The sequence below is a fragment of the Anabrus simplex genome, chromosome 10 (genome assembly GCF_040414725.1).
Source record: "Anabrus simplex isolate iqAnaSimp1 chromosome 10, ASM4041472v1, whole genome shotgun sequence".
NCBI classification, from domain to species: Eukaryota; Metazoa; Arthropoda; class Insecta; order Orthoptera; family Tettigoniidae; genus Anabrus; species Anabrus simplex.
In genome coordinates this window covers 126,641,861-126,667,669 of record NC_090274.1, presented here as the reverse complement: position 1 = coordinate 126,667,669, position 25,809 = coordinate 126,641,861, and the positions used below count along the sequence as shown (strand labels likewise).

Genomic DNA, 25,809 nt, shown 5'->3' with positions numbered 1-25,809 from the left:
TTTCGTGGCATTTGTGGTACAAATTTCTGTTATTTCTTTAAATATTCTAAAAATATAAATACCATCTAAAATGGGATTAAATATCAAACTACGGAGCTCGATAGCTGCAGTCGCTTAAGTGCGGCCAGTATCCAGTATTCGGGATATGGTGGGTTCGAACCCCACTGTCGGCAGCCCTGAAGATGATTTTCCGTGGTTTCAGATTTTTACGCCAGGCGTACGCGTCCTTCCCACTCCTAGGCCTTTCCTGTCCCATCGTCTCCATAAGGCATATGTTTCGGTGCGACGCAAAACAACTTGTAACAATATCAAACTAACACCACAATTATCTCATGTACTTTACATTATCTACAAAACACAACAAGCGGAGGAAATACAGACGCAAATTTGATAAGCAGAGATTAAATACAGGTACAATATGTATCGTGCGCTACACCGTGCTCTGGTCGCCCACGAGTACTTGCAGTTGTAAGCGGAGGTTATCGGTGGTGTACCCTACCTCTACAACCCGATTACACATCGGTATTACTCGCTCCGCTCCCAGGTCTAACCAGCGTTTCATGTAACACTTAAGGTTGAGCCGCGGTTACGGGTCTTCTGTATTTAACTCAGTTTGTAAAATGTAGGATTCTAGGATTTTCGACTACGCGTGTACTATCTGCGTCTCACGTAGGTACGGCACGGGTAACTGATACGACACTCTAAGCTACAAACATTCGTGCTGCGAACTCTCTGTTCACTATTAACTTGTTCATATGCAGCTTCACTACAGCACCTCAAGTCACCGCGGACGGAACAGATATGGGCGCATGCGCGGCAGCCACGCGACTCCTCGTCAAACGGCCACAGAAATTACCCGAGGGGGTGCAATGTCTTGAGGGAGTACGAGTGTGGACCCTCGTTTCATTTTGTGTTATTGTGACTACGCTTTTCAAAATTTGTTTTTCTGCTTCTTGGTTTTCAAACTTTTCCGGCCTTAGTCACAATATAGTATGCCTTGTCCTCGATGTCACCGGATCTTCTGCCCCATTAGGTTCTGTAGTAGGCACGTCACGGGACTGCTTGACTGGGTTCAACCTCTTTGGCCTTTTTCTGTTACGCATTCTACTGAAGTGATTCTTGGGCGTGTAGTATGATCCACTGCTCCTGCATCCTTCCGAAATGTCTTATGGTCTGGAAGGTTGGAAGTTCAATCTTCCCAAAGAGTGTCACTGTATGGAGTGGTTGTGAATTGGGAGTTCTTTCTCCTCGGTTATTTACCATTATCTAAAGCTTTAATTGTTAAGCTTGTGTTATATCCGGTTCTAAATATGTATTCCGTTGTTAATTTAACATTAATGTTGTTGTTTTGTTGTCTAGGCCTAGCGTAGAGAAAGTGAAATCTGTCTGCAAACGAATAAGGGTAGAAAATCTCCAGGACGAGGAAATTAGATAGAAGTACATGGATATGATTAGTGAGAAGTTTCGAACAGTGGGCAGTAAAGAGGTTCAGGATATAGAAAGAGAATGAGTGGCATACAGGGATGCTGTAGTAGAAACAACAAGGGAATGCATACGAACGACTGCGGAAAAGCGAACATCTTGGTGGAAAGATGAAGTGAGAGCAGCATGTAAACGTAAAAAGAAGGATTATCACAAATGGCTCCAAACAAGGGCCGATGCAGACAGGGAATTGTACGTAGATGAAAGAAAGAGAGCGAAACAAACAGTTGTTGAATCCAAAAAGAAATCGTGTACACAGGATTTTTCGTGTAGTTCGTAAATCCGTGTTTTTCTCTTCGAGATAGTCTTGTTACCGTCCTGCTGAAATTACGGAGCCCCTACTGTATGTTAGTTCTACAACAGAGTTTTAATATTACGACTGTAGTTCCTACGACCATGACACTCTTATGCATTGTTTGGCTATGTCCTGCTTGACTATGTGGCTCCCATTACTTTTCTTCTTCTTCTTCTTCTTCTTCTTCTTCTTCTTCTTCTTCTTCTTCTTCTTCTACTGGAGCCTTATGTCTTAACTTATCCAGGTGTATTCCATCGGCATCGTCTAAACACGCAGTAGCGTAATCTGCTGCGATTTGTTATTAGCACCATCATAGTAAAATGTAGGGTGTAGTTGTGGCGGAATCCTCTTAGATACGTTCGATATCTGTGAATTGTGTATAACCACGAACCTACTACGCTGGCGTAGCAGGGGGAGAGGTGATACTCCCACGTGGCGCGTCCGAGGTGGCGGATAGGGGGGTCCTAACCGGCTTGCCGGCGGACTTGAGGGAAATAAAATACCTCTCGCGGACCAAACACACTACCCCCTGCGAGTAGGGGACACAGACGCAGAATACACCCACGGTATCCCCTGCCTGTCGTAAGAGGCGACTAAAAGTGGCGACCAAGGGATGATTGGATTAGAACCATGAAACTACTTGTGATTAGTACCACCACGCGGGGAACACCATGGGTCGCTATTACGTGCGCGTAGTACCACTATGTTAGGTGCTAAATAGGTTTTTGAATAGTAGCAATCAGGAGCACCGTGCGGTCAGGCTTTTACGGTACCTGTGATTAGTAGCACTATATGTGCGACACCAGGGTTCTGGCTTGCCTATGATTAGTATCCACTATATAAGGAACACCACGGGATAGTACGAGTCCCTGTGGTTAGTACACTTATGTGATGAAAACCATAGGTTTGCGTTGCCTTTAAGTGGCGCCGCTAAGTGTGACACACCACAGGTCTGTATTACATGTGCGAATTTCATTACCTGTGAGTAGTGCCATAATGTGTGGAATACCGCGAGTCTACGATACTTTTGATTAGTACCGCACCATGTCAAATACCATGGTTCTACTTTCCAAGCGATAAGTACCATTATGAGAGGCCGATGACCTATATTTTGGACCCCTTTAGCTTAGCGAGTGAGTATTGAGCTATAGAAGCAGCCCCTTCGTCAGTATTACTATTGCTTTCCGTCGGTTTTTGAGACTGAGGCATTGCGGGTCGACTCCACTGATTGTTTTAACTTCATATACATCCGCTCATTTTTCGTCCTCACGCTTTGAATTCTGGTCAGTGGAGGACTTTGGATTTTTATTTTGTCATTGCATTTCGTCTCATTTCGTACCATCAGGGACCGATGACCTAGATGTTAGACCCCTTAAAACCACAAGCATCAATTGTGTATAATTTGATAACTCATCTTGTACTCTTGAAAACGACCGTCGGCCTGGCGTCAGGTTAATAGCTATGTGTCTCTCACGTGTAACCTTGTTTATGTTTGTCAGGTTTGTTGATGTGTATGTTTGATGTTTATACATAAAACCTGTTTGTCACACTTCGTCCTCTCACGCTAACCACAATACGAGGTTACAGCCGACTCATCCCCAAGAGCTTTAACTCTTACGCAAATCTGTAGTGAACTACTGCGACCGATGTTGCCTCGTGTGACGTACATTTCATCTTGTTTCCTCCTAAACCACGCATATTTTACTATTTTCTTCCATGTCTTTCAGCTCTTAATGACCTGATAATAATATTAATCATGATAATGTTATTTGCTTTACATCCCACTAACTACTTTTACGGTTTTCGGAGACTCCGACGTGCCGGAATTTAGTCCCGCAGGAGTTCTTTTACATGCCAATAAGTCTACCGACACAAGTCTGACGTATTTGAGCACCTTCAAATAGCACCGGACTAGGCCAGGTTCGAACCTGCGAAGTTGGCCGGCACCTCAACCGTCTGAGCCACTCAGCCCGGCAGGAAGCACGAAATGTAGGTACGTTTAATTTATTTAGTTGTACAACATATCCATTGAAAAATGAAAACCTACAACCTGTTTTCCAGTCATTGACCGGGACAGGGATGGAATGAATGAAGCAGATATAGGCTGTTAGTACGATGGTGACGCCACTCCCAAAGTGATTTATTAATGAATGATAGATGCTATAAAATGAGGATGGAGAGTGTTGCTGGAATGAAATATGACGGGGAAAACCGGAATACCCGGAGAAAAACCTGTCCCGCCTCCGCTTTGTCCAGCACAAATCTCACATGGAGTGACCGGGATTTGAACCACGGTATCCAGCGGTGAAAGCCGACGCGCTGCCACAACATATCCATTATTCGTTTCAAACAAAGCGTTCGATGCGCATCGATAATTCAATTCCGGTACTACTAATTTGGACATCCTATCACATGCATGCTTTCGTTGACGCTAAGAACGTTGTTTACATACACGTAAACACGATTATGCCTTCTTTCTTCTAGCGTTATGCAATGCAGAACGGGGATCGTATCGTATTTCACGTTCCGGCGCGCCTATCCCAACCTCACGCTCCAATAATTATATCACACGCTCGTACAGATCCCGCACCGACACAGGTTTCTGAGGTCATTTCCATACTCACTCGACCATGGCGCTGATGACCACAGATATCCCAATCCCCTAAAGGACGTAACAGCAAAAGAACCGGTATTAACGCTGACAGTTCGATACATCTCCAGGGTCCGAAACCGATGACCAGCGTTGTCTGAAGCCGCTAAGACGGAATCAAAATACTAAGAACCACAAAAGCAGTCTGGTGAGAATGTTACGTAACATCTCGTGGCATTGCATCGATAGCGTTCGGTTGTTACAGTAGTGCATTTGCTTTTAAACATAAACAGAAACCAGTTTGGCGCGGATGGCGTGTAACTTGCCTGTTATCGAACGAAAGCTATTCATTCACAAGAACAAGGTATATTACCTATTCTAAAAACATCGTATCCCTTTGCTCTCAAAAATAATTTCCGAGGATTAGTAAAAGTTTGATCGTTGTCTATTGCTACACGAAATATCTACACGTACACCCCTAACACTCTGTATATTCAAAATGTGAAAGTTTGTGTGGTCATTTTGTCCAGGTTTTTCCCCTCGTCTACCCTGCAGGACAGTCGGCAGTTATGAATCTGTAACATGCGAACTGATGAGTAAATATCACATCAAGTTTATTCAAAGCATCAGTGAAATCTAGTACAAGAGCACTCTCTCCAATTTAGAGATCAAAGCACAAGATGAAGCCTGGTCGCAATTTTTAACGAGAACTAGGACAATGGTAGAATAACGAGCGACTTTGTTCGTATCACCACACGACTGCCTCATTATTCTTCTACAGAGGGTGAATTTCATTATTATCTTTTTTTTTTCTTTACGAGAACTCCGAGTTTCAAAGGAACTGTACTTGATTGGAAGAGAAAGAGGACTGGTGATTACGGACTTTTACAACTCCGATTCGCTGATGAGAATTTTTTCTTCTGAATTATTCATTCTCTGTGAAAGCGAGCCTCGCTAAGACGTGCTCGCCAATTTTGAAAGCTGCTATTTTCCTTCTCTTGTGGACATCACCTGGCGAGAGAATACTACTCCGGCATGCTTTAAAGACACCTGGATGCAGAAAGCCATCCTCATAATAAATCAGACTGTTTCCATGTGTGTCAGCCCGAACAGCTCCACCATCAGCTGTTAGTTGGCCTCATCGAGCCAGAAATTGCTACTACATATCAGTCTGACAACCCGACATTTTCACACCATTCATAACACGGACTGGATGACCCGAGAGTGCACTGTTAATACCGCTGATAGCCGAAAATTACTTCGTTAAATGCTTCAGAGTTACAAGGAACTAACTACCTCCAAATATTTTCTTTTGATGGCACATTTTAAATACTTTTGGATACATTTTATTGTAGGTACGAGTGTTGTTAACTTTTTAAAATAAGAAGCAGAAGAATGGAGGTAAACTGAGCACATAGACCTACGGGCCCGTTTTACGCCGGTTTGTCCACCAATTTCCCTAGATTCAGCGGGATATGTTAAAAACTGATGTTACACCTGTTTTCTCAGTTCGTGGTCACAGTGCGATAGGAACTTTGGACTTAACCAGAAAGAAGTGATTGGTATTGTACCGCAGGAACCCTCCTCCATTCTAGAAGTTAAAATGGATGTGCACCTACTGCCAGACTGGACAAGCCAGTATGCGATTCACAATAATGTGATCATAAACACGAGACGCGGTCCTCTTTTGTGTTCTCACACCTTCACTGCAGATTTCAACCTTTTTTTCGCATTTGGAAATGCCATTAGACAAGAAAAATTCACTACTTAAAAGACCGCTTCCCCGGACATCAACCAAAAGAAAGTGAAGGATATAAGAAGCCTGTACACATGTTTGTCTGAAGATGCTGTTGCGTTTATTGAGAGGGTGATAAACCAAGACTGAACAGTAAACGAAGTAGGGCCTTTGCTATTATTCCCTGACAATACTGATCTATTGAAGCCACTTAATATTTCCACAAAAACTAAGTCTTTGGTATTAATGTTGGATTACATTTAATTTAAAACACTGCATTTTAGTTTTGTTTATTGAAGTTTACTACCGAAAATACTGCCTGCGTAAAATATTGAGCTTGAGTGAGTTTTCGCCTATGTGCCCTTTTTATGTCGACCGCCTCAATTATGACCCGTAAAATAATATGGCGGAACTGAGGGAGCTTAGTTGATGAACCTGCAGATTTTACTTAAAAACTCGAAAATATTGAACAAGGAAGCAACCATGAGCTGACAATTCGAACAATTTGCTTTACTTCCAACTATCGCAGACTATTGCAATGACAAGGCCTTACCATCGCGTGCTACTGAGACAGCAACTTCGTTCTCCTTTCACACAGATATCGCAGCTGTGCGATGGTGTTGGTCACTGTGGTGAAGGCACACTTCAACTTGAATGTCAACCATGGACTTGATTTTAAAGGAAGAAACGTTCCAAATAGTGCTATAGAAGCCCTAAACACACGCATTTCCCAAAGTTATTGATAATGTTGGTTGTTCCCACGAGCAGAGAATGCCCATTTGCGATGCTTCTTGGAATCAGTAACTGTTCCAGAGGTGATGCAAGAATATTGCAGCTCATTACACAGTTCATTTCAATATGGAATGAGAATGAGAGCTTGTCTCCTCTTTGTGAAGCAGTAAAAATATCTTATTACAAACCTGCCTGGCTACGTATGCTGCTTCAGTAGCTCCTGCGCGGGCGACATCCTAAATCCATACGGGGAAGTGTGTTCTGACAGAGTTACACTTCGTTAATGGAAGTAAACATGGGTCAGGGCACCTTTATACAAGTGTGCTCAGTAAATGTGAGCAAATAGGCCCCATACAAAAGAAAACATAATAACAATGGCCTGGCTAACTGGCGAGTAGGGCCGGAAATCTAACTTCCTAACAGACCTCTATACGACAGCCAAGGAAAATTCCATACTACTCGATGTAGAACGAAAAGTTCTATTTGTAAAGGCAAATTGCAAGTAATTTTGGAGCCGGGTGAGTTGGCCGTCCAGTTATGGGCGCGCGCTCTGAGCTTGCATCCGGAAGATAGTGGGTGCGAACCCCACTGTCAGCAGCCCTGAAGATGGTTTTCCGTGGTTTCGTATTTTCACATCAGGCAAATGCTGGGGCTGTACTTTAAGGCCACGCCTGCTTCCTTCCCACTCCTAGCCCTTTCTTGTCCCATCGTCGCCATAAGACATATGTGTGACGATACGACGTAAAACAATATTGAAAAAAAAAATGTATCTCATTTCTTTCACTTATTGCGATCGTATGAACTCATTGCCAATGCGTATACGTTGTTTATAGTCACTGACGTCAAATGCTGCAACAACAGCAATGAGAGATATGTTCGAAAACATTTCACCACAGAGAAATTAATGAACACGTGACGTTTTGTTGGTATATTAACGTTATTCTTTCTTTGTTTTCCTACCGCTTTTTCCCACACCTGTGGGGTCGCGGGTGCGAACTGGGTCGCACATGTGGATTTGGCCCTGTTTTACGGCCGGATGCCCTTCCTGACGCCAACCCTATACGGAGGGATGTAATCACTATTGCGTGTTTCTGTGGTGGTTTGTAGTGTGGTATGTTGTCTGAATTTGAAGAGGAGAGTGTTGGGACGGACACAAACACCCAGTCCCCGAGTCAGAAGAATTAATCAGAAGCGATTAAAATCCCCGACCCGGCCGGGAATCGAACCCGGGACCCTCTGAACCGAAGGCCAGTACGCTGACCATTCAGCCAACGAGTCGCACTGGTATATTAATGTTATATTTAATAATATTCTGAAATATTGCTTAATAGGCCTAATTTTTATACGTATTTCGCTAAACAAAATCTGCTAATTTGTTCAATAACATTATTATTGTAATAACATTGTCCGAGGGTCCAGGGTAACCAGGCATTCTGATTTTACCGGGAAATCCCCGGTTTTCGCATGACCCCGTATTTAAGAATGACAATTTTACCTAGAAAAAATATATAAATACGGTAGTGTGAAACCTTTTCATCGTCACAGGGAGATAGTCGTATGTTAAAGATTCTTAAATGTAGTTATCAAAGTTGGTAGCCCTCATAGAATGTCAGACACGAGTCTACTTGATGAAGAAAATGTTCAGTGGTCGGAAGGGCAGTCGGTCGGATGGCGATGTTAAGCCTTGGTACATACACACACACAGACGTGTCGGTATTGTTCTGTAACCAGTTTGCTCCTTGTTTGTTATCGCCGGGCGCCGATTGCCGTTTCTGGCTCATTAGCCAGTGGCGTAGATACGAGTTTCCCTTGGAGGAGGAGGGAATAATAATAATAATAATATTTATGTTAAATGCGCAGGGGTCCATTTAAATACAATTTACGGGCGGGGTGGGCGGATGAAAAATGAAAATCCATAATCTGTTTCCAATTTCAATAATGAATGAAGCCCCCATCTTGCGGCGAGGATAGGAACTGTGCCGGCTGCCGAAGCCTGTCGCACACCTCTGGGGCAATGATTGACTGGCAGATGAAATGATATTGGAGAGTGTTGCTGGAATGAAAGATGACAGGGAAAACCGAAGTACCCGGAGAAAAACCTGTCTCGCCTCCGCTTTGTCCAGCACAAATCTCACATGGAGTTATCGGGATTTGAGCCACGGAGGTCGGTGCATTGCCGCTAGAGCGAGCGGATGTTCTTATTAATGATTATGCTTGAGTATATATATATATGTATAATAAGGAGCGCAAGCACCTCATCACCGTACCTACGGTAACGAGAATATTAAATTAATTTGTACAAAATATTGGAGTTTGTGTTGTGTCTTCAGTCCACTGCTCTGAGGAAAACGTCTTAACGGCTGTACTAATTGCTAAAAAAGACATGTCCACATTTTTACGACTATGTCATGAAAAACCAGGAGGTCCTGAGGCAAATCCAAATATACTTGATGTTATTCTTTTCGCATCTTTTTGGAGGGAGGCGGGGGCGGGTGTTGAATAAAATGACACGTTGAAAAAGAAAGGTGTCTCCGTTGTTTAGTTTTACAATCTCAGTCTAAATATAAGCGATTGGATATGAGAAGTGCAGCAGAGTAAGTCCAGTAGCCGAACAAACAGCCAGAAGCAGTGTAGCGCTCGCTAGACAACGCTATGATTTGCATGTCGTTGAGCCAGACCGGTTATGCACCAGACTCGTTCTTAGCCGTAGGAATTCTTTCGCATTGTCCAACATTTCGCTGTTTTCCTCACGGAGGTCTTTGTCTTTTGAAGGCGTTGCGGGAAAAGAAATTTAACAAGATACTTCTCACTACAATATAGAATCAACCCAAAGCTTGGTTGGATTCTCATATAGTACAATGCGGTTCCGGTCTATTGCGGAGAAACAAATTTAACAAGGTACAGGTTGCCTGGTTTTAACAGAAAACGACCCCAGTTTTCTCGATCGGTGGATCGAATAAAATAAGCCCTAAGAAGTTACAGATTTTCCTCTTTTCTAGTACGAGAAAATTGCTATTTTAAGGCTTTTTTAAAAATCCATTTAGCAAGAACTTTCGAATGACATAAAAATAGTTACATCTGTAGAAGTAAGCGAATCTGATGACTGATATTATAACGAAACTACTTCTAATCCATTGAACGTATAAATATTCTGGTTTCATGTTCTTAAATAGCATTAAGGTGCTACGTTCTTACGTGAGATTTTTAATAAGAAGAGATATTGGCACCACTTAAAGGGGGATACGGGACCGCCTATCTCACCCCTTTCCTCAGGATCAAATAAAGGTATGATAATGCAATTTCTGTCCTACAGTCTTCATAACAAATTAACACAGCCGTTATTTGATCGTATCTCAGGCAAATCGGATAATTACTTCTCCTTAAATAAACAGTCAAATTTCAAAAGTATTATTTAAATAAAGAAATCCCTCCGTTAAAATGTGAATCAATAGGAGAAAAGTTGATGGTGGCTCTGTGATAAATAGTCACACTGAAATGGGAACGTACATTTCAAAATATAAGGAAATGAGAAAACTGCAATTAAAACTTTTTACACGACTTCCTATCTTAATGCATTTCTGTGATTCATACCAGTCTTCCAGCTTTCCTTTAGCCTTGCCTCTGGATTTCCCAGCCTTTTCTTCGCACTTCTTTCGGTTACGTCTCAAAACTCACGACTACAAACTGGTAGCTAAAGTAAACACTCTAATGAGTCTCAAAATTCACGAATCCGGACTGCAGGAGGGATTAGGTGTGAGGTGACTCACGCTTCGCTTCAACCCATGTTTTTCCACCGACTTAGGGCAGTAACCCCGGTAGCAGATTGCCTATAAGTTGTTTATCAATTTTTTTCTTAAACAATTTAAGAGCCCCTTGGGCCCCTTTTTAGTCGTTTCTTACGACAGGCAGGCGATACTGTCCCAACCCATGATGGTTAGTGAATAACAGAGACCGAGGTGTATTATTATCATTATGTAGCTGTTGTCTTAAAGCTTTCACATGAATTTATAATAATGACGTGTGGCCTGCAGGTCTTCAGAGTTGACGCCGTATAGGCGACCTGCATGTCTGTGAGGATGAGGCCCTACCTAAGATGAAGTCTAATGCTGAAGACGGCACTAACACCCAGTCCCCGAGACATAGGAATTAACTAATGAAAGTTAAAATTGTCCGCCTCTGTGGTGTAGTGGTTAGTGTGATTAGCTGCCACCCCCGGAGGCCCGGGTTCGATTCCCGGCTCTGCCACGAAATTTGAAATGTGGTACGAGGGCTGGAACGGGGTCCACTCAGCCTCGGGAGGTCAACTGAGTAGAGGTAGGTTCGATTCCCACCTCAGCCATCCTGGAAGTGGTTTTCCATGGTTTCCCACTTCTCCTCCAGGCAAATGCCGCGATGGTACCTAACTTAAGCCCACGGCCGCTTCCTTCCCTCTTCCTTGTCTATCCCTTCCCCCACCAAGGCCCCTGTTCAGTATAGCAGGTGAGGCCGCCTGGGCGAGGTACTGATCATTCTCCCCAGTTGTATCCCCCGATCCGATGTCTGAAGCTCCAGGACACTGCCCTTGAGGCGGTAGAGGTGGGATCCCTCGCTACGTCCGAGGGAAAAGCCAACCCTGGACAATAAACAGATTAAGAAAGAAAGAAAGAAAGTTAAAATTTCCTACCCGACCGGAAACAGAACCCGGGACTCCCTGGACCCCTTGGACCAGCATGCTAACCATTTATGCATGCAGCCGGATGACATAAAATTAAAGTAGGTATATTGTCCGCTGCTAGTTAAAAGAAACTGTCAGGTGGTAGTACTGGGGCTTAGTTCCATTATTCGACCAGAAGGGGGCATTTACTTGAATAAGGAATTTTATTTAGAGATATTAAGAGATCAAGACAGTTAATTCACTCTTAGTTTCAACATTAGTTTCAACATTTGGAGATTCATTTGGAAAAAGGCGTATTTCTATTTTTGGTAAGCGTTCATCTATTCCGTTGCTTCAATCAACCCGGCACACTTAAACCGGAAAAGAATATTCATGACGCATCCCATTATTCTGCGCGATATAACTGAAATATTTGAAACTCATTCGATTATTTGATTTGATTATTCATTCGATTATTTAAATAATCGGATGGAAGTTATTCGCTTATTAAAAGTATTCCATTATCCCATCACTAATAGGGTGCACATTTATCCATTCAAAGAAGAACTGGCCCTGCTTGTGAGTTTTGAGACGACACGCTTCTTTCTGCTTATCGTAATCTCTCTTGGACGTGGACACAATTCCTGTAATTGCCAATATTAACATTGGTCACTGCATCCAGAACTGCCCACACAGGACCATATAACACTGTTCTTCACAAGAAGCTGAACACCACCCCCACAGCAGAGTGTAGAAGTGCAACACTCATCACACACTTCTTCTCACTGCTAGAGGCTAACTTGTCCTCCGGAGCACTGGCAGTACACTAACGTCAAAGTTCGTGTTTATTCTGGAGTCCCTAGTTCACTTCACCTCAGATACTTACAGCATTTTATCCGTTTAGGACGCCAATATTCCTTCTTTCCTTAAAAACACGATTACTTCTCGACATTTTGAACTTCATTTCTTGAATATTCACAAATAATTACCTCAAATCACAAACAAAATGAACACTCTAAGTACGTAGTATACACAAGGAGCAAATGAAAGGCAATCGAAAATAGGACAGTTTGGCCACCATAGAATTAAAAGCGCTCTGCTGGCGATTTTCTTATTGCTAGCGCATCTTTAAATTCAATTTATGGCCTTTTCTAATGGTTATACTATCATGTATTACACATCATTTTAAAGGGCAGATTTCAGGGACTCATAAAATATAAAACTTTTGACAATTTTAACCATTATGTATGCCCTTAAATAGAATTGATTCTAGCAGGAAAGTTCGTATTGTTAGAACTTGAGACGTGTAATTAATTCATACATCGGCTTGCCGTACCAGACAGAGTTCGCTGTGAACCTTCCACACGACCAGTACGAGCAATACAATGTGCGTTTGCAGCGCGGCGAACTAAAGACGGGATAGGGACGTTCACATTTTTAAAAGATAAAGAAAAAATCCCTTCAGGCAAGGAACTCAATGTTGCAACCATCTTTAGCCACATGATCTACGAATTTTAGGTAAGTAAAGTATGAGAATATATTCTTTATTTATTCCTAAAAATTGCAATCCTTTTCTTAATCATCGTTGTGCCGTCGAAGAGATTAGCAGTTTGCCTTCTTCTGCCACTACGAGCGCTAATGTGAGTGAATGCAGACTTTCACTTAACCCCTTATAACTACATTCGGTGTGGATATTAAAAAAAAAAAAAAAAAAAAAAACAACAACCAAAAAACGCCTGAGGGTATTGAACCAAGGAACACTTTACGAAAGAATTATGTAAGTAAGTTAATTTGGCTGGGATTTGAATAAAAAACGAAAACAAGTAATGAAACAAGCGATTTTACGCTGGAACTGCATTTAAGCCGGAAGTGAATATTGTTTTTTAGTTTGATAGAACTATCCAAGAATAACAATTTGAAACCCTTTGCAGAACCTTCAGCCCTTCAACTTTCAGGACGAAATTGCTTAATGTTACGTTTTTCATAGAATTTCAACACTGATATGGTGTTTGTTATAAATCTCTATTTCTCTATTTTAAAAATATAGTACATATGACTTGAAAACCCGAGTGTTATGGCTGTGAGCTTGCATTCGGGAGATAGTTGGTTCAAATCCCACTGTCGGCAGCCCTGAATATGGTTTTCCGTGTTTTCCCATGTTCACACCACGCTGTTTCCCAATTAACGCCATGGACGCTTCTTTCTATATACTATATTATTGTCACCAAAATACTTGTCTGATGAGGGGTGAAGTTGAAACACTAACAAACAAAAAATGAATTGAAAAATTACAACATAGAAAATCCTAACAGGTACGGAGATTTCCGCGGAACAGAGAGGGGTCAATGGCTGGACAAAGCTGATAACTATATCAAGTGAAAAATATGTTCTTTCTGGAGGATCTTATCAAACTACTTAACAAGGGAAACATTAATAATAAATAATAGGGGAGCTTAGAAGCTCAGTTAATTTACAAACAGAGGAGAAAAGACTCCCATTTCGTACAAGTCTTTCAGAGAAAATCAGACCAATAGGTCTTATAAATTTACAGGCTAGGCATTATAATCCCAGTCCCATAGCAGAGGAAAACAGAATATTATACAGGTAAAAAAAACGAAGCCGTAGCTTCTATAACAGTATTTAAGAAGGGAATCGAACCCTCAACATTAAGATTACTTTTACATCAAAAGGTCTCGAACCCTGCCCACAATTTTACCTATTACACTTTACATGGGCCTCGAAATGAGTTAAACACCAGTGTTTCCACTCACGTGGGGGAGCCAACGCCCATACTACATGAGCCAGGACAAGGTTAAACAGAAAAATACCGAGAACCACATATGAACAATGCAGGCTGAAAACACTCAACCGCCCCTAACACCTAATAGTGGATAACGCCCGATGAAGCAGTGCATACGCCATACTTCTTGGTGACTACGAAAAAATAAAGTCCGAAAAGACATAAAACTTAGTCACCAGAAAACGAAGTAAATATGGGGGGCGAGGGTACACAGTCGTGCGTCCTTACACATTTTATAAGGTCCCCATTAGGGGTGATTACATTAAGCCCCTACACTACCTAGAAAACCTACATCTTAAGTTCAAACAGAAATTAAAATTTAGGAAACGCAGATCGACCTGTCAAATGTTAAAGGCGAACGCTGGAATATTCACTTTGTCACAAGTAGATAGTATTCACATAGTTAGATGAAAGTTCTGCTTTTACCTTTACGCCTTTACGCCAACCCCAGCAAGTCTCGAGCGAGACTTCGTCAGTTACGTACACTCCTACTGTCCCGATTAAGACTGACACATTAGGTCCACAGTTTTTATAGAGGGGCTGGCTGACAGTTCTAGATGAATGACAAAAGGAGTTTTCCCATTGGTGGAATCTAATGTCATAGGAAGTAATCTGATTAGTAGATAAGTTCTAAGATAATAGTGACAACTCGAACATAACAAGAAATACCGAAGGCGATCAGGTTATCAAACATTCTCCACAAACTAAACTTCTAGTCAACTTGTTGGATATGGTATAGTTCCACGAGACCTAACTAATGTCGGAGTAAAGGTGGAAGAAAGAGTCTGAGCCCAACTTGGCAGGCTCGATCCTGGCTCAGTCCAGCGGTGTTTGAAGCTGCTCAAATACGTACCGGTAAAATAATTCCGGCACCTCGGCGTCTCCGAAAGCAGTTAGTTTAATAACATCATTATTGTAGATGTGTTTCTTTATGCGATTCTCTGCTCGCGGCCAGTCGTTGCTTGACCACAAGAGGAATGTTGTCAGCAAAACAAGGGATACAAATGAATTAGATAATTTTAGAAAAGGAGCTCCTAAATTAGTGATCTCCACTCTCGAAATGTTGACCACCAACGGCAGCTGCAATCTCTTCTGGAGAGATGAAGCCACAGACCGAAGAGGTAGCCTCGATATTGAAGCGCATGCTGCGATCCTACCAACCAACATCATTAGTTTATCTCATCTATATCTCATCTATAGCTCACCTGTCATGAGCAGGTTGCAATCTTAAGGGATGTAACACAATGTGCTTGTTCGTCAATATCTCCGCGATTTCATTTAGCGTATGATGAATACAATATTATATAAAACATGTACAACTACCATCTCAAGTTCACAACTAAAGTTCCATGGCAAAAGTTGAGAGCCAGAAAAGAGCTTCGCTTGAGACACAGTGCAAGTCCTCTATAGAGCTTCTATAAGCACACAAAGGACACTCAAATGCAATGTGATCCACTGTCTGCTCCTCTGCTCCGGAGTCACAATGCGGTGATGTCTTCCATCCCCATTTGAAGAGAGTGGCTCCACATCTACCTTGGCCGGTCCTAATTCTGTTTAGCGTCCTCCAATGCCGTCTGGGAAGGGAAAAACCATCTGGGCACTTGCAGGGGTTCTCAATGATGTGGTAACGAGGACTGCTGTTGCAGGCGTCCGATACATTAAAGGAGGTGATTGCAGTACGCCAAGAAGGGTTTAGTCGTTTAGCTGGAGAAGCTGCTGTGCCAGAATTAATAGAAAGGTGAGGATTGTCTTCTATTTTCTTCCAGTGACTGATCTTCTTAGGGATGGAAGTGGTATGTAGCTTAGGTCATCGGCTCCTAATGGAACGAGGTGCAACGAAATTCAAATTGCAACTTCAAAATGTATCCACTGACTAAAAAAAAAATGATCGTGAAACAAAAACAATCGCAATGCCTCAATTACCGGGATGATGCTTATTAAGGGGCCCAAAATGCAGGTCATCGGCCCCTCATAATGGTACTAATCACTGGTAAAGTAGAACCATGGTGTTCCGCACATAAGGGTGCTGCTCATGGGTAAGGCAGGTTCATTCTGAACACAGTGGAATACACACCACAACCCGTACTGCTCCCACGGTGTTCTGCACGTAATGGTACTAGTAGCCTCATGGTTCTAATGTCGTCCTTTTTAGACACCTTTTACGACAGGCCGCGAATACCCCCACCCACAGGAGGTACAATATGTCCGTTTTCAGTAATTCCACGGTGTTTTACGAGCTCCTTAATACCATTTAAAAAGTCATTTCGGTCTGAGATGTTAGGTCAGGAACACAACTCTGTTTGCACTCGCCATGAGCAGGCCTAAGGATGGAGTGCCCCGCGTCGTGTCGCCACGTAAAACAACTTCTGCGGAACAAAACTGCCACAACTCGGCTGTTTCAGTCGCCAGTCGTTCGTTCCGTTGAGGCATGTCACTGAGGTGGTTACAATCAGAATGTTGGTAAAAAGCCTCGAAACGTCTCCGCAGTGTTGATTGTGTTAGCACGGCTCTCCGCCAGCGCGTGGCATGTGACTCGGGGACTGGGTGTTTGTGTTTATACACATACAACCGTACAGAAACTAAAACGGTGTTGGTGCGGGCTGTACAACAATACATTCACAGCGGCGAAAACCGTTACAAGAAGATTGAACTCGCCGAGTTCTACTAATGTTCTACAGACGATACGAACCTATCAGGGTTATTAAATTCAGTGGTTCGAGTGACAGTTGTTTAAATAATAAATCACTGCTCGCCGGGAGACGGGTTATCGGAGGTCAAGGGCTCTTGACCTTTGTGCAGTCAGCCTTGCGCAAACAAGGCCCCAAATCAACTGAACTTTATAGCATACTGAGATAGGCTTGTAAAACTCACGATGCCTCTCAGCGTTCTGTGTGCAAGCCTCTGACAACTAATTAAGTTCCCAGCGCACCTTTCTACCCTCAAATGGAGACACTATCGCTTTTTATGCCTAGATCCTACTTGGGTACACCCCTTGCTACCCTTACAGCGGAACACTTTCCACCAAGTTCTGTCATACTGAATAGTTGTTGCCGGATTGTTAGGTGTCAACAGATGATCTGCGGTTCAAACCAGTCCATCACATCCACGTGATTTCTTCGAACCACGGTACAATGATCTTTGCTTTGTGGACAGGAGCAGCCACAGCGCCACTCATTCGTGTTCAGCGGCTTCTAGGAAGCAACACGACCCTGAAAACTGACGGGTCGTTCTGTCCATTTGCACCGGAAGTCCACTGCATTATTTAGCTTTATTGACAATGACGTCGGTGAATGTAACTCCCGTTAAAACCTGACGGAAAGCCGGAACACGCCCAATTCCCTACGTTGACTCATTCTAAGAGAAAACACGCCTCGCATGGCCCCACCACTGAAGCCGGTTTATACAGCGTGATTCAGCTGCCCCTTCTAATGTAGTTTTATGGAACCCACAAAACATCTGCCCTGCCGGTATGCTCAGACAACAAAACCAGATATCTTGGCATTTACCGCCTCACCATGATAGGACGCCGTAACGTTATACTGTATTAAACAACGGAAGACATGCGTGTGCTTTCTAGATCATATGAACCTGACACGCCCGCGAAACACTAAATCGATACTGTGACCGCAGTAAAACTAATAATTTGCTCTAAGCTGCCCGGTGTGTCGTACAGAACCGTACTGTAGTTGGTAAAGGCGTGGCGGAGCAGGCTAGCATGTCAGGCGGGAGGTTCGAGCCCGGGGCGAAGATCACAAATTTTTGAAATATTTCCTCAATATGTACTCCACGCAATGTAAGTTCAATACCCGCTTTCATGCAAATTGTGTGTGAATGAAGGTATTTGTGGCCCTAATAAGGGCCGATTAGTTAGCAGGCCGGGCACATACAGACCGGAAATAATAGGAACACAAGTGCCCTGACAAAGTTTTATCGCAGCAAATGCTCGATGTGATGACCGTTCTGGTTTATGCACATTCGAGCCCGATGTCCAATAAATCGTCTTGCGCACTGAATCATTCCCTCGGCAGGCGTCCGTGATAAGTTTCCGGAGCTGGTCAGGGTTTTCCGGCGCTTGAGTGTAAACAACGTTCTTCAAATGTCCCCACAAGAAGTCTAAGGGCGTTCAATCCGGTGACCTTGCGGGCCAGGAAACAGGGCCTTGTCGTCCTATCTACTTCCCTGGCAGTTCTTCGTTCAGATGGTTACGAACGGGCAAAGTCGAATGTGGTGGAGCTCCATCCTGTGGCAACCACATCGTCAAACGATCGTGCAAGAACACATCCTCCAGCAGCAGTGGGAGTTCCTCACGCAGAAAGTGCAGGTAGCGTGGGCCCGTCCAATGGCCCTCAAAGAAATTAGGTCCAATCAGGCGATCCCTCAAGATTCCACACCAAACATTCACTCCCCATCGTACTTGATGGGCCACCTGTCGCACCTAGTGATAATTTTCCGGACTCCAATAGTGCATGCTGTGGCGATTGACGTTCCCATTATTCTGGAAGCGCGATTCGTCCGAGAACTAGATATGCGATACGAATGCTGCATCATTGTCCAGGCTGCCTAATAGCCACCGACAGAACTTCATTCGAGCTTCGAAATCCCGCCCATGGAGCTCTTAGTGTAGCTCAAGATAATATGGGTGAAATTTATGTTCATTCGCAAGACGGACGGCTGACAGGTGTGCAATCGCCCTTGTACTGATGTGTGGATTATTACGAGCTGCCTCCAGAACGGCCTCTCCTGTTTCGCCCGATGTAACTGGCCTATCGCGGACTGGTGGCCGGTTGGAAATCACACCTGTTGTCCTTAGGCGTCTTTCAACCCGGCGGAATGTCGTAGCAGCGGGTGACGTAGTGCCTCGCACGCGATTTGTCTTGGTTCCCCATAAATGAGGAGCATGTCAACGTATTACTCTGTGGAAGACATGCTGAATGAGAACAGAGATTACAGTACAAACGAGCGGAATACGTGCAGGGCACAAGATGAATTCATCATACCAATGTAAAAATATTTCAACGAAGCAGAATTCGAACCACCGCTGGCACATTCTGTCGATTGCCAGACGAACGCCTAACCGCATCAGCTACGCTGGAAACATGCTGGTAGTACGAGAGCAGAGTATATACGCTATTCTGTTCGGTGTTGAAGAGATTAATTACGGCAGTGTTACCTAGTTTTTGCATTGATTCAACTCTTCGTTCCACTCGGTCACGAGGCATGACACATTGACATAGTTACATGGTAAAAAATACGTTGCAACATGATTTCAAGGCGACATGTTTTGCGAACGGATGATATAACATTTCGCTAGGGTTTAGAATCGTGTGTAAAATGTGCTCACTGAACATTAGCACCATACAGTACGCCTGCAGGGGAATAGCACGTTAGTTGGGCTGCAGCAAACTATATTGGAAGGGGCTGCTGAATCACACTGTATGTACATTCATTTTGAGCTGGTCTTCTTCAGGTCTGTTCTAAGAGCAGTCTTGTAAGCCTTTGGTGATTATGTCTGAAAATACCGAAACGATGCGGAAATAAAGCCGTGTGTTCTCTATCTTACCGGTTTACGTTACGAAAAGGCTTGTATTTTTTTTTTTTTTTGCTATGGGCTTTACGTCGCACCGACACAGATAGGTCTTATGGCGACGATGGGATAGGAATGGCCTAGGAGTTGGAAGGAAGCGGCCGTGGCCTTAATTAAGGTACAGCCCCAGCATTTGCCTGGTGTGAAAATGGGAAACCACGGAAAACCATCTTCAGGACTGCCGATAGTGGGATTCGAACCTACTATCTCCCGGATGCAAGCTCACAGCTGCGCGCCTCTACGCGCACGGCCAACTCGCCCGGTAGGCTTGTATTTGAGCAGACGCTAGGCTCTCTTGTCGTTAGCGACTAGCCTGCTCAGACTGATCGGGGCACATCCTGGGTAGAAATAGGAAACAAGTTTCATTTATTAGTTTGGAAATTTTATTAGCAATTGTCGACCATTCATTGAACAACGGTGAATGGTACGAGATGTCGCTTGTTTATACAAGAGAACAGTAAGTTGTTCTGCGTCTTAAATGCATGTTATCCACTGATTAATTGGACATTTTTAAGTATGTTCAATATCTTGTGTAGCCATGTCTTGGTTATTGTGATATCTTCGATAGATCTCGTCGAGGGACATCGACCGACCGGTAAATGGGCGGCCAAGTGGGTCCGGTGTGTGCGCACGAGCGCATTTCTCTACGGACTCGGATATGAACGCGGTGCCTGCTTGTATTTGCCATGTGCTACGTAGAGTTTTTAAAAAATGAGTTACGTGAGAGGAATGTGTCCTGGAAGTCACTTTTCGAGTTAGTTGAAACGCCACCGGCGCCATAATATTGAACTACGACGTGAGGGCTGATTGTCAAAGAACCTGTCAAGGGGAGTGTCTTGTTATAGTGCTTACAACGTTTTATTGTTTCATAGTTGGTAATGAAATGCATTGTGTTCAATTCTGGAACTCGTACCAACCTGCTTTGCAGAATGTCGGTAATTTAGGTTGGTCGGTCCTCAGCAGCGAGCCTGCACTGTTCTTCCCGGTCCCAATGTTCAGTCCTGTGTACAGACTTCCTTCAACTAGCAAAGTTACAAGCAAGCTTAAAAGAGTACCCTGGTGAAATCTTGTCCTCGGTGATGGCATGCACCGCCAGCTATCGTTCCTTACTTCATTAAGTACGTGAAATAGTTGTGAAATTACTTCCGAAATGTCACAATATCCAAGATCCAAGGATGAAAGGAGGTAGATACTCACCAACATTTCAAATAGTGAACATTCGCAAACACACATTCACACATTCACCCACACCAAAATACCTCCCAGCATACCTCGCGCTATGAAGTGGGGGTTCACTCAATCTACAACAAACTCTGCCCCGTTCAAGGATTGTAATCCTGATGGCAAACACCACAATGTCGGGTTGCCCAGTTCTTCGGTCACCATAACTGGAGCGCATGGCGTACTTCTCCAGGAGCTTCTGTGGACAATTCCTAGTTTAAGCCGGTTAAAACGGAGTTAAACTGCAATGTTCCCCCCTCCCAGTGGCCGCTACTGGTCTCGATATCCGATCATGAGAGAGAAGCGCACCCAGCAGGTGTCAAGGAGCTCGCTCCTCTTAAAACAATAATCACCACTAGTAAAAAGAATACTCACCCTTGAGACATATTTTCCGCCGCCGGAAGACGAGCGCTGTCACGTTCCTCGGCGAGTGTTGAATGGTGACGTTGATGTACAGAGTGACGTCCACCTCGGCGTTGAGGTTCCCCGTGCAGGGCAGTGAGACGCGAAACGTCTGGGGCACTGTGGGGACGTAGCCCGTCAGTGATACGTTGAGGGCAGGGTTCCCCAGCGCTTCCAGGTCGGACACCTCCACCTCGATAACGTACGGCAGCTGAAACAATCCACAGTAACAAGGAAATGCACTTTATAACTTTCCGTAATGTCTGTCTGTCTGTCTGTCTGTCTGTCTGTCTGTCTGTCTGTCTGTCTGTCTGTCTGTCTGTCTGTCTGTCTGTCTGTCTGTCTGTACGTACAGTGTTGCCAAAACGTTTAAGGACATCCGTATATTTCAGACTTGAACAGTGTCTCCATACTTTTATACTTATGATTTATTTTAAGTGCAACTGATATAAAGTACTCTAATATGTTTGGTTGAAAATTTGAAGACTGTAACTCAAATAGTTCATGAGTTAAGATTTTTTCCTTTTATGGCCACCAAAACTGACCTTCATACTGAAGAAACAAATAATACCATTAAAAAGCTATCCAACAATGCATACTGATTGTTATGTGGTTACTAGGCGATAACAACACCTATAAAATGACCCCTACCGAGCTCATAGCTGCAGTCGCTTAAGTGAAGCCAGTGTCCAGTATTCGGGAGATAGTGGGTTCGAGCCCCACTGTCGGTAGCCCTAAAGATGGTTTTCCGTGGTTTCCCATTTTCACACCAGGCAAATGCCGAGGCTGTACCTTAATTAAGGCCACGGCCGCTTCCTTCCACTTCCTAGGCCATTCCTATCCCATCGTCGCCATAAGACCTATGTGTGTCGGTGCGACGTAAAGCAAATAGAGAAAACAAAACCACCTCTGTTAGAAGGTGTTAAAGGAGTTGTTACTCTTCTGCCATCGTTTTAGTAAAATTTCAAATCGGAAATAGCTGAGCAAACAGTTAGGTTCCAAACTTCACCTGTGAGCTGGTGATTGCGCGCGCAGTTAGCTCCTCCAATCACTGCAACACAAGGAACCCATCCGTGAAAACGTCATCGCGCTACCTACCTCCGTTCAAAAGCTGCAGCAATTCAAAAGCCTAAATTTTACAGGATTAGAAATATTATTAACACGATGGAAAAATAAGTAAGAACTCCTTTAACACCTTCTAACAGGGGTCATTTAAAGGTGTTGTTATCGCCTAGCAACCGCGTAACAATCAGTATGCATTGTTGGATGGCTTTTTAATTGTATTATTTTGTTTCTTCAAAATCAAGGTCAATTTTGGTTGGCCATAAAAGACAAAAATATTCATAACTCATGAACTATTTGAGCTACAGTCTTCAAATTTTCAACCAAGCATGATATTACAGTGCTTTACATCAGTTGTACTTAAAATAAATCATAGGTTTAAAAGTATAGGGATACTCTGTTCAAGTCTGAATGAAAATCTGTATGTTAAGTCGGTCAATAAGAAACCACATTCTACGCTATAAATGATTTTATAACACGCCCTAATATCACAGACTCGAAAGAAAACTAAATGTGATAACCTACAATATTTTTTTAAATAAAAATGCTTTTTGTTCGGGGCGTCGACCTAGAAAGATCTTCTGCCCCTACCTGCACCATATGTGAGGAACCTGTGTGTATTTTGTAAATGGCGAAAGAGACAAGTGTTGAATGTGGGGAAAGGAACGTTAAGAACGACACAAACACCCCCAGTCCCCACGCCAGGAGTATTAATCATTTACAATTAAAAACCCCTGACCCGGCCGGGAACCGAACCCGGGGCCGCCGGGTGACAGGCGGACGCGTTGCCCCTTACACCGCCGGTCCGGACTGGCCTACAATATAGGAGGCCCATAAAATCGATCAACATCACACTGACCACTGTTTGTTGTGATGTGCTTTCCGACTCCTGTTGCCTCTCATCTCCAATAGATGGGATTACTGCTGTGTACCGAGTATAACAGCCTGCCTGAATATTGGCGGGAAGTAGCTGGGGAGTTAGATATCTTTCTTCATTAGCATGCCATTCCTCTGGTTCATACATTTTCTCATACTATTGGTACGTAACACACTGATTCATCATATCATTCGAGCTATTCAATCCCTACTCTGAGGCACTGATTGGAATGAGCAATGTGCACATTTAACGGAATAATGGCAGAGCACGATATCCACATAATTTCTCAATGCCTTAAAGCAAGCAATCTCCATTATAAAATACAGAAAACCGAAAAACCACCCACCCCTCCACCCTCAAAATCAACCGAAATGGAAGAAGAAGAAGAACTACAGCAAGAAACTGAAGAACCGAACGAAGATGAACACCCCTTCGAACACCCATTCCACTATACCAAGAAAAACACATCCTTTCCAATAGCCCAAAAATGTACATTCCTTATAATACCACTTACGAACCCAGGACCCGTTCCAGTCACCCGTCAAGCAGTAATCACAGCCATCCAACCAATCATTAGCCACCATATTGCTATTATCGAGGAGACTCATAATAATCATCTAATTGTCACTCCTCTCCGCAACAAGTCCATACCTACCATTCTAAACTCACTCCTACACATAGATATCCCCGCACCCATCCTGGTAAATCAAGTATCAAATACAACCAATCAAACTGATTCCCCTACTAACTATCCTTCCACCGCAGACTCTGCCGACCAAACTGACCCCCTCTCATTGCACATCAGCACACCCACCATCACTTCCACCCCCCACCACCCCAAACCCCAGCACAAACCCAAACCAGCCCCCCCTTCACTACTCACCACTATACCGACTATCATCTCCATTCCCCCCACCCTCACTCCACCTCCAACCCCAGCACAAACGCAAACAGAAGTCCGGATTACAGATGAACTATCCACGGAAACAGCTAAAAATCTGACCACACGTAACTCAAGTACACAGACCAGGAAAAGGCCAGCCAACCCTTCTCCTAGGTCACCACCGCAGACAACACCAAATACTACCACAAGAACTCGAACCCGCACACCTACCTATCCTACCTTAGTCACACAATGCTTCAACTGCCTGAAGTTATATCACTCTGCTGCCAACTGCACAGAATCTGCCCGTTGTAACAGATGCGGTGGCACACACCATCACTCTGTATGCACGGTGCCACGGGACCAGCCCAAGTGCGCGAACTGTGAAGACAGTCACGCAGCTTCGTATCCTGGCTGCCCATATCTTAAACAGGCAATAAGGAAGCACTACAGACTCCAACGACACCTCACAAACACTAACACTCATCCTCCCTCCCTACTCTCCCTTAACATCACTCCACCATCGAACCCAGTACCCTCTCCAGCTCCTGCATACCAGGCTAACAACTTACTCCAACTCCTACCCCTAAACCTACTTACGAACCAGAACAGTCAAACCAAATCCCAACCATCACTACGTTCTAAAAACAAGCCCTAATCAGACCCCTCACCCTCCAGTATATTACCACCAGTCCAGCATTAAACATGATAGGTTCTCACTTCCTTAAACCACGGCCTTCAAAGCACTGGAACCACGGCACGACCGGGGCGGAGTGCAATATGCTGTTTCCCATAAATAATGCTGTTTTCTAAATTTCATCTGCACACTCCTATTAAATGCAAACGTGACATGCTTGCAAAATGTGTAGTCCCTGCAAATTTACCAGATAAATGCTCGTTACCTCATTAAGGTAAATACCGGGCGTGGTTAGTGTTTGGATGGGTGACCGTACCAACACTGCCACGTATCTGACACAATAATTACTGCGTCACCCATGCGCTCGCGGACGAGTCATTTGAGCCCCATTTTAACGCATTAATAAGTAAAGCAATCATTAAGTCACTCTCAACCACATTAACTTTAAGCAACATCAGGCATGGTCACTCACTGGATGGGTGACCAATGACTTAAACTTTCCTTTCTTAAATAGCTATCTTACAAATAACATTCACAACATAATTAAACCATTAATAAATCTTACCCTATAATTTTTTCCACTAAACTGCTAGGTGAGGAGCGTAATAACGCACCGGTACTAGCGACCGAACCAATCCCCCTCCTCCCGGTGGGAGAAGGGGGCATAAATTTGATTATGGGAGTGTTCACGGCTTTCTGCGGCTTGGTCGTTGCAGCTCTGGAACTTTGGTCTGTTAGATCGGCACCGTAGTACTGTCCGTTAAAAGTGAGAAAATGTGCGGATTTTCATTTGATGGAGTATTGTATATGATAACATTGGTTTTAATCGTCAAATTGCTACTGACGTCATTGTAATGACGTATGGTCATTTCAGTT

The 25,809-nt window shown here is 43.7% G+C and overlaps 1 protein-coding gene across 1 annotated transcript in view; it reads right to left on the bottom strand.

Moving 5' to 3' along the window:
• Window positions 1–25,809, bottom strand: part of LOC136882377 (tyrosine-protein kinase Dnt) — a 322,584-nt gene that overhangs the window by 27,276 nt on the left and 269,499 nt on the right. The window contains exon 3 of the mRNA XM_067155004.2: window positions 21,448–21,685. Coding sequence (XP_067011105.2) covers window positions 21,448–21,685 — 238 coding nt within the window. The remainder of the gene's footprint in view (window positions 1–21,447; window positions 21,686–25,809) is intronic.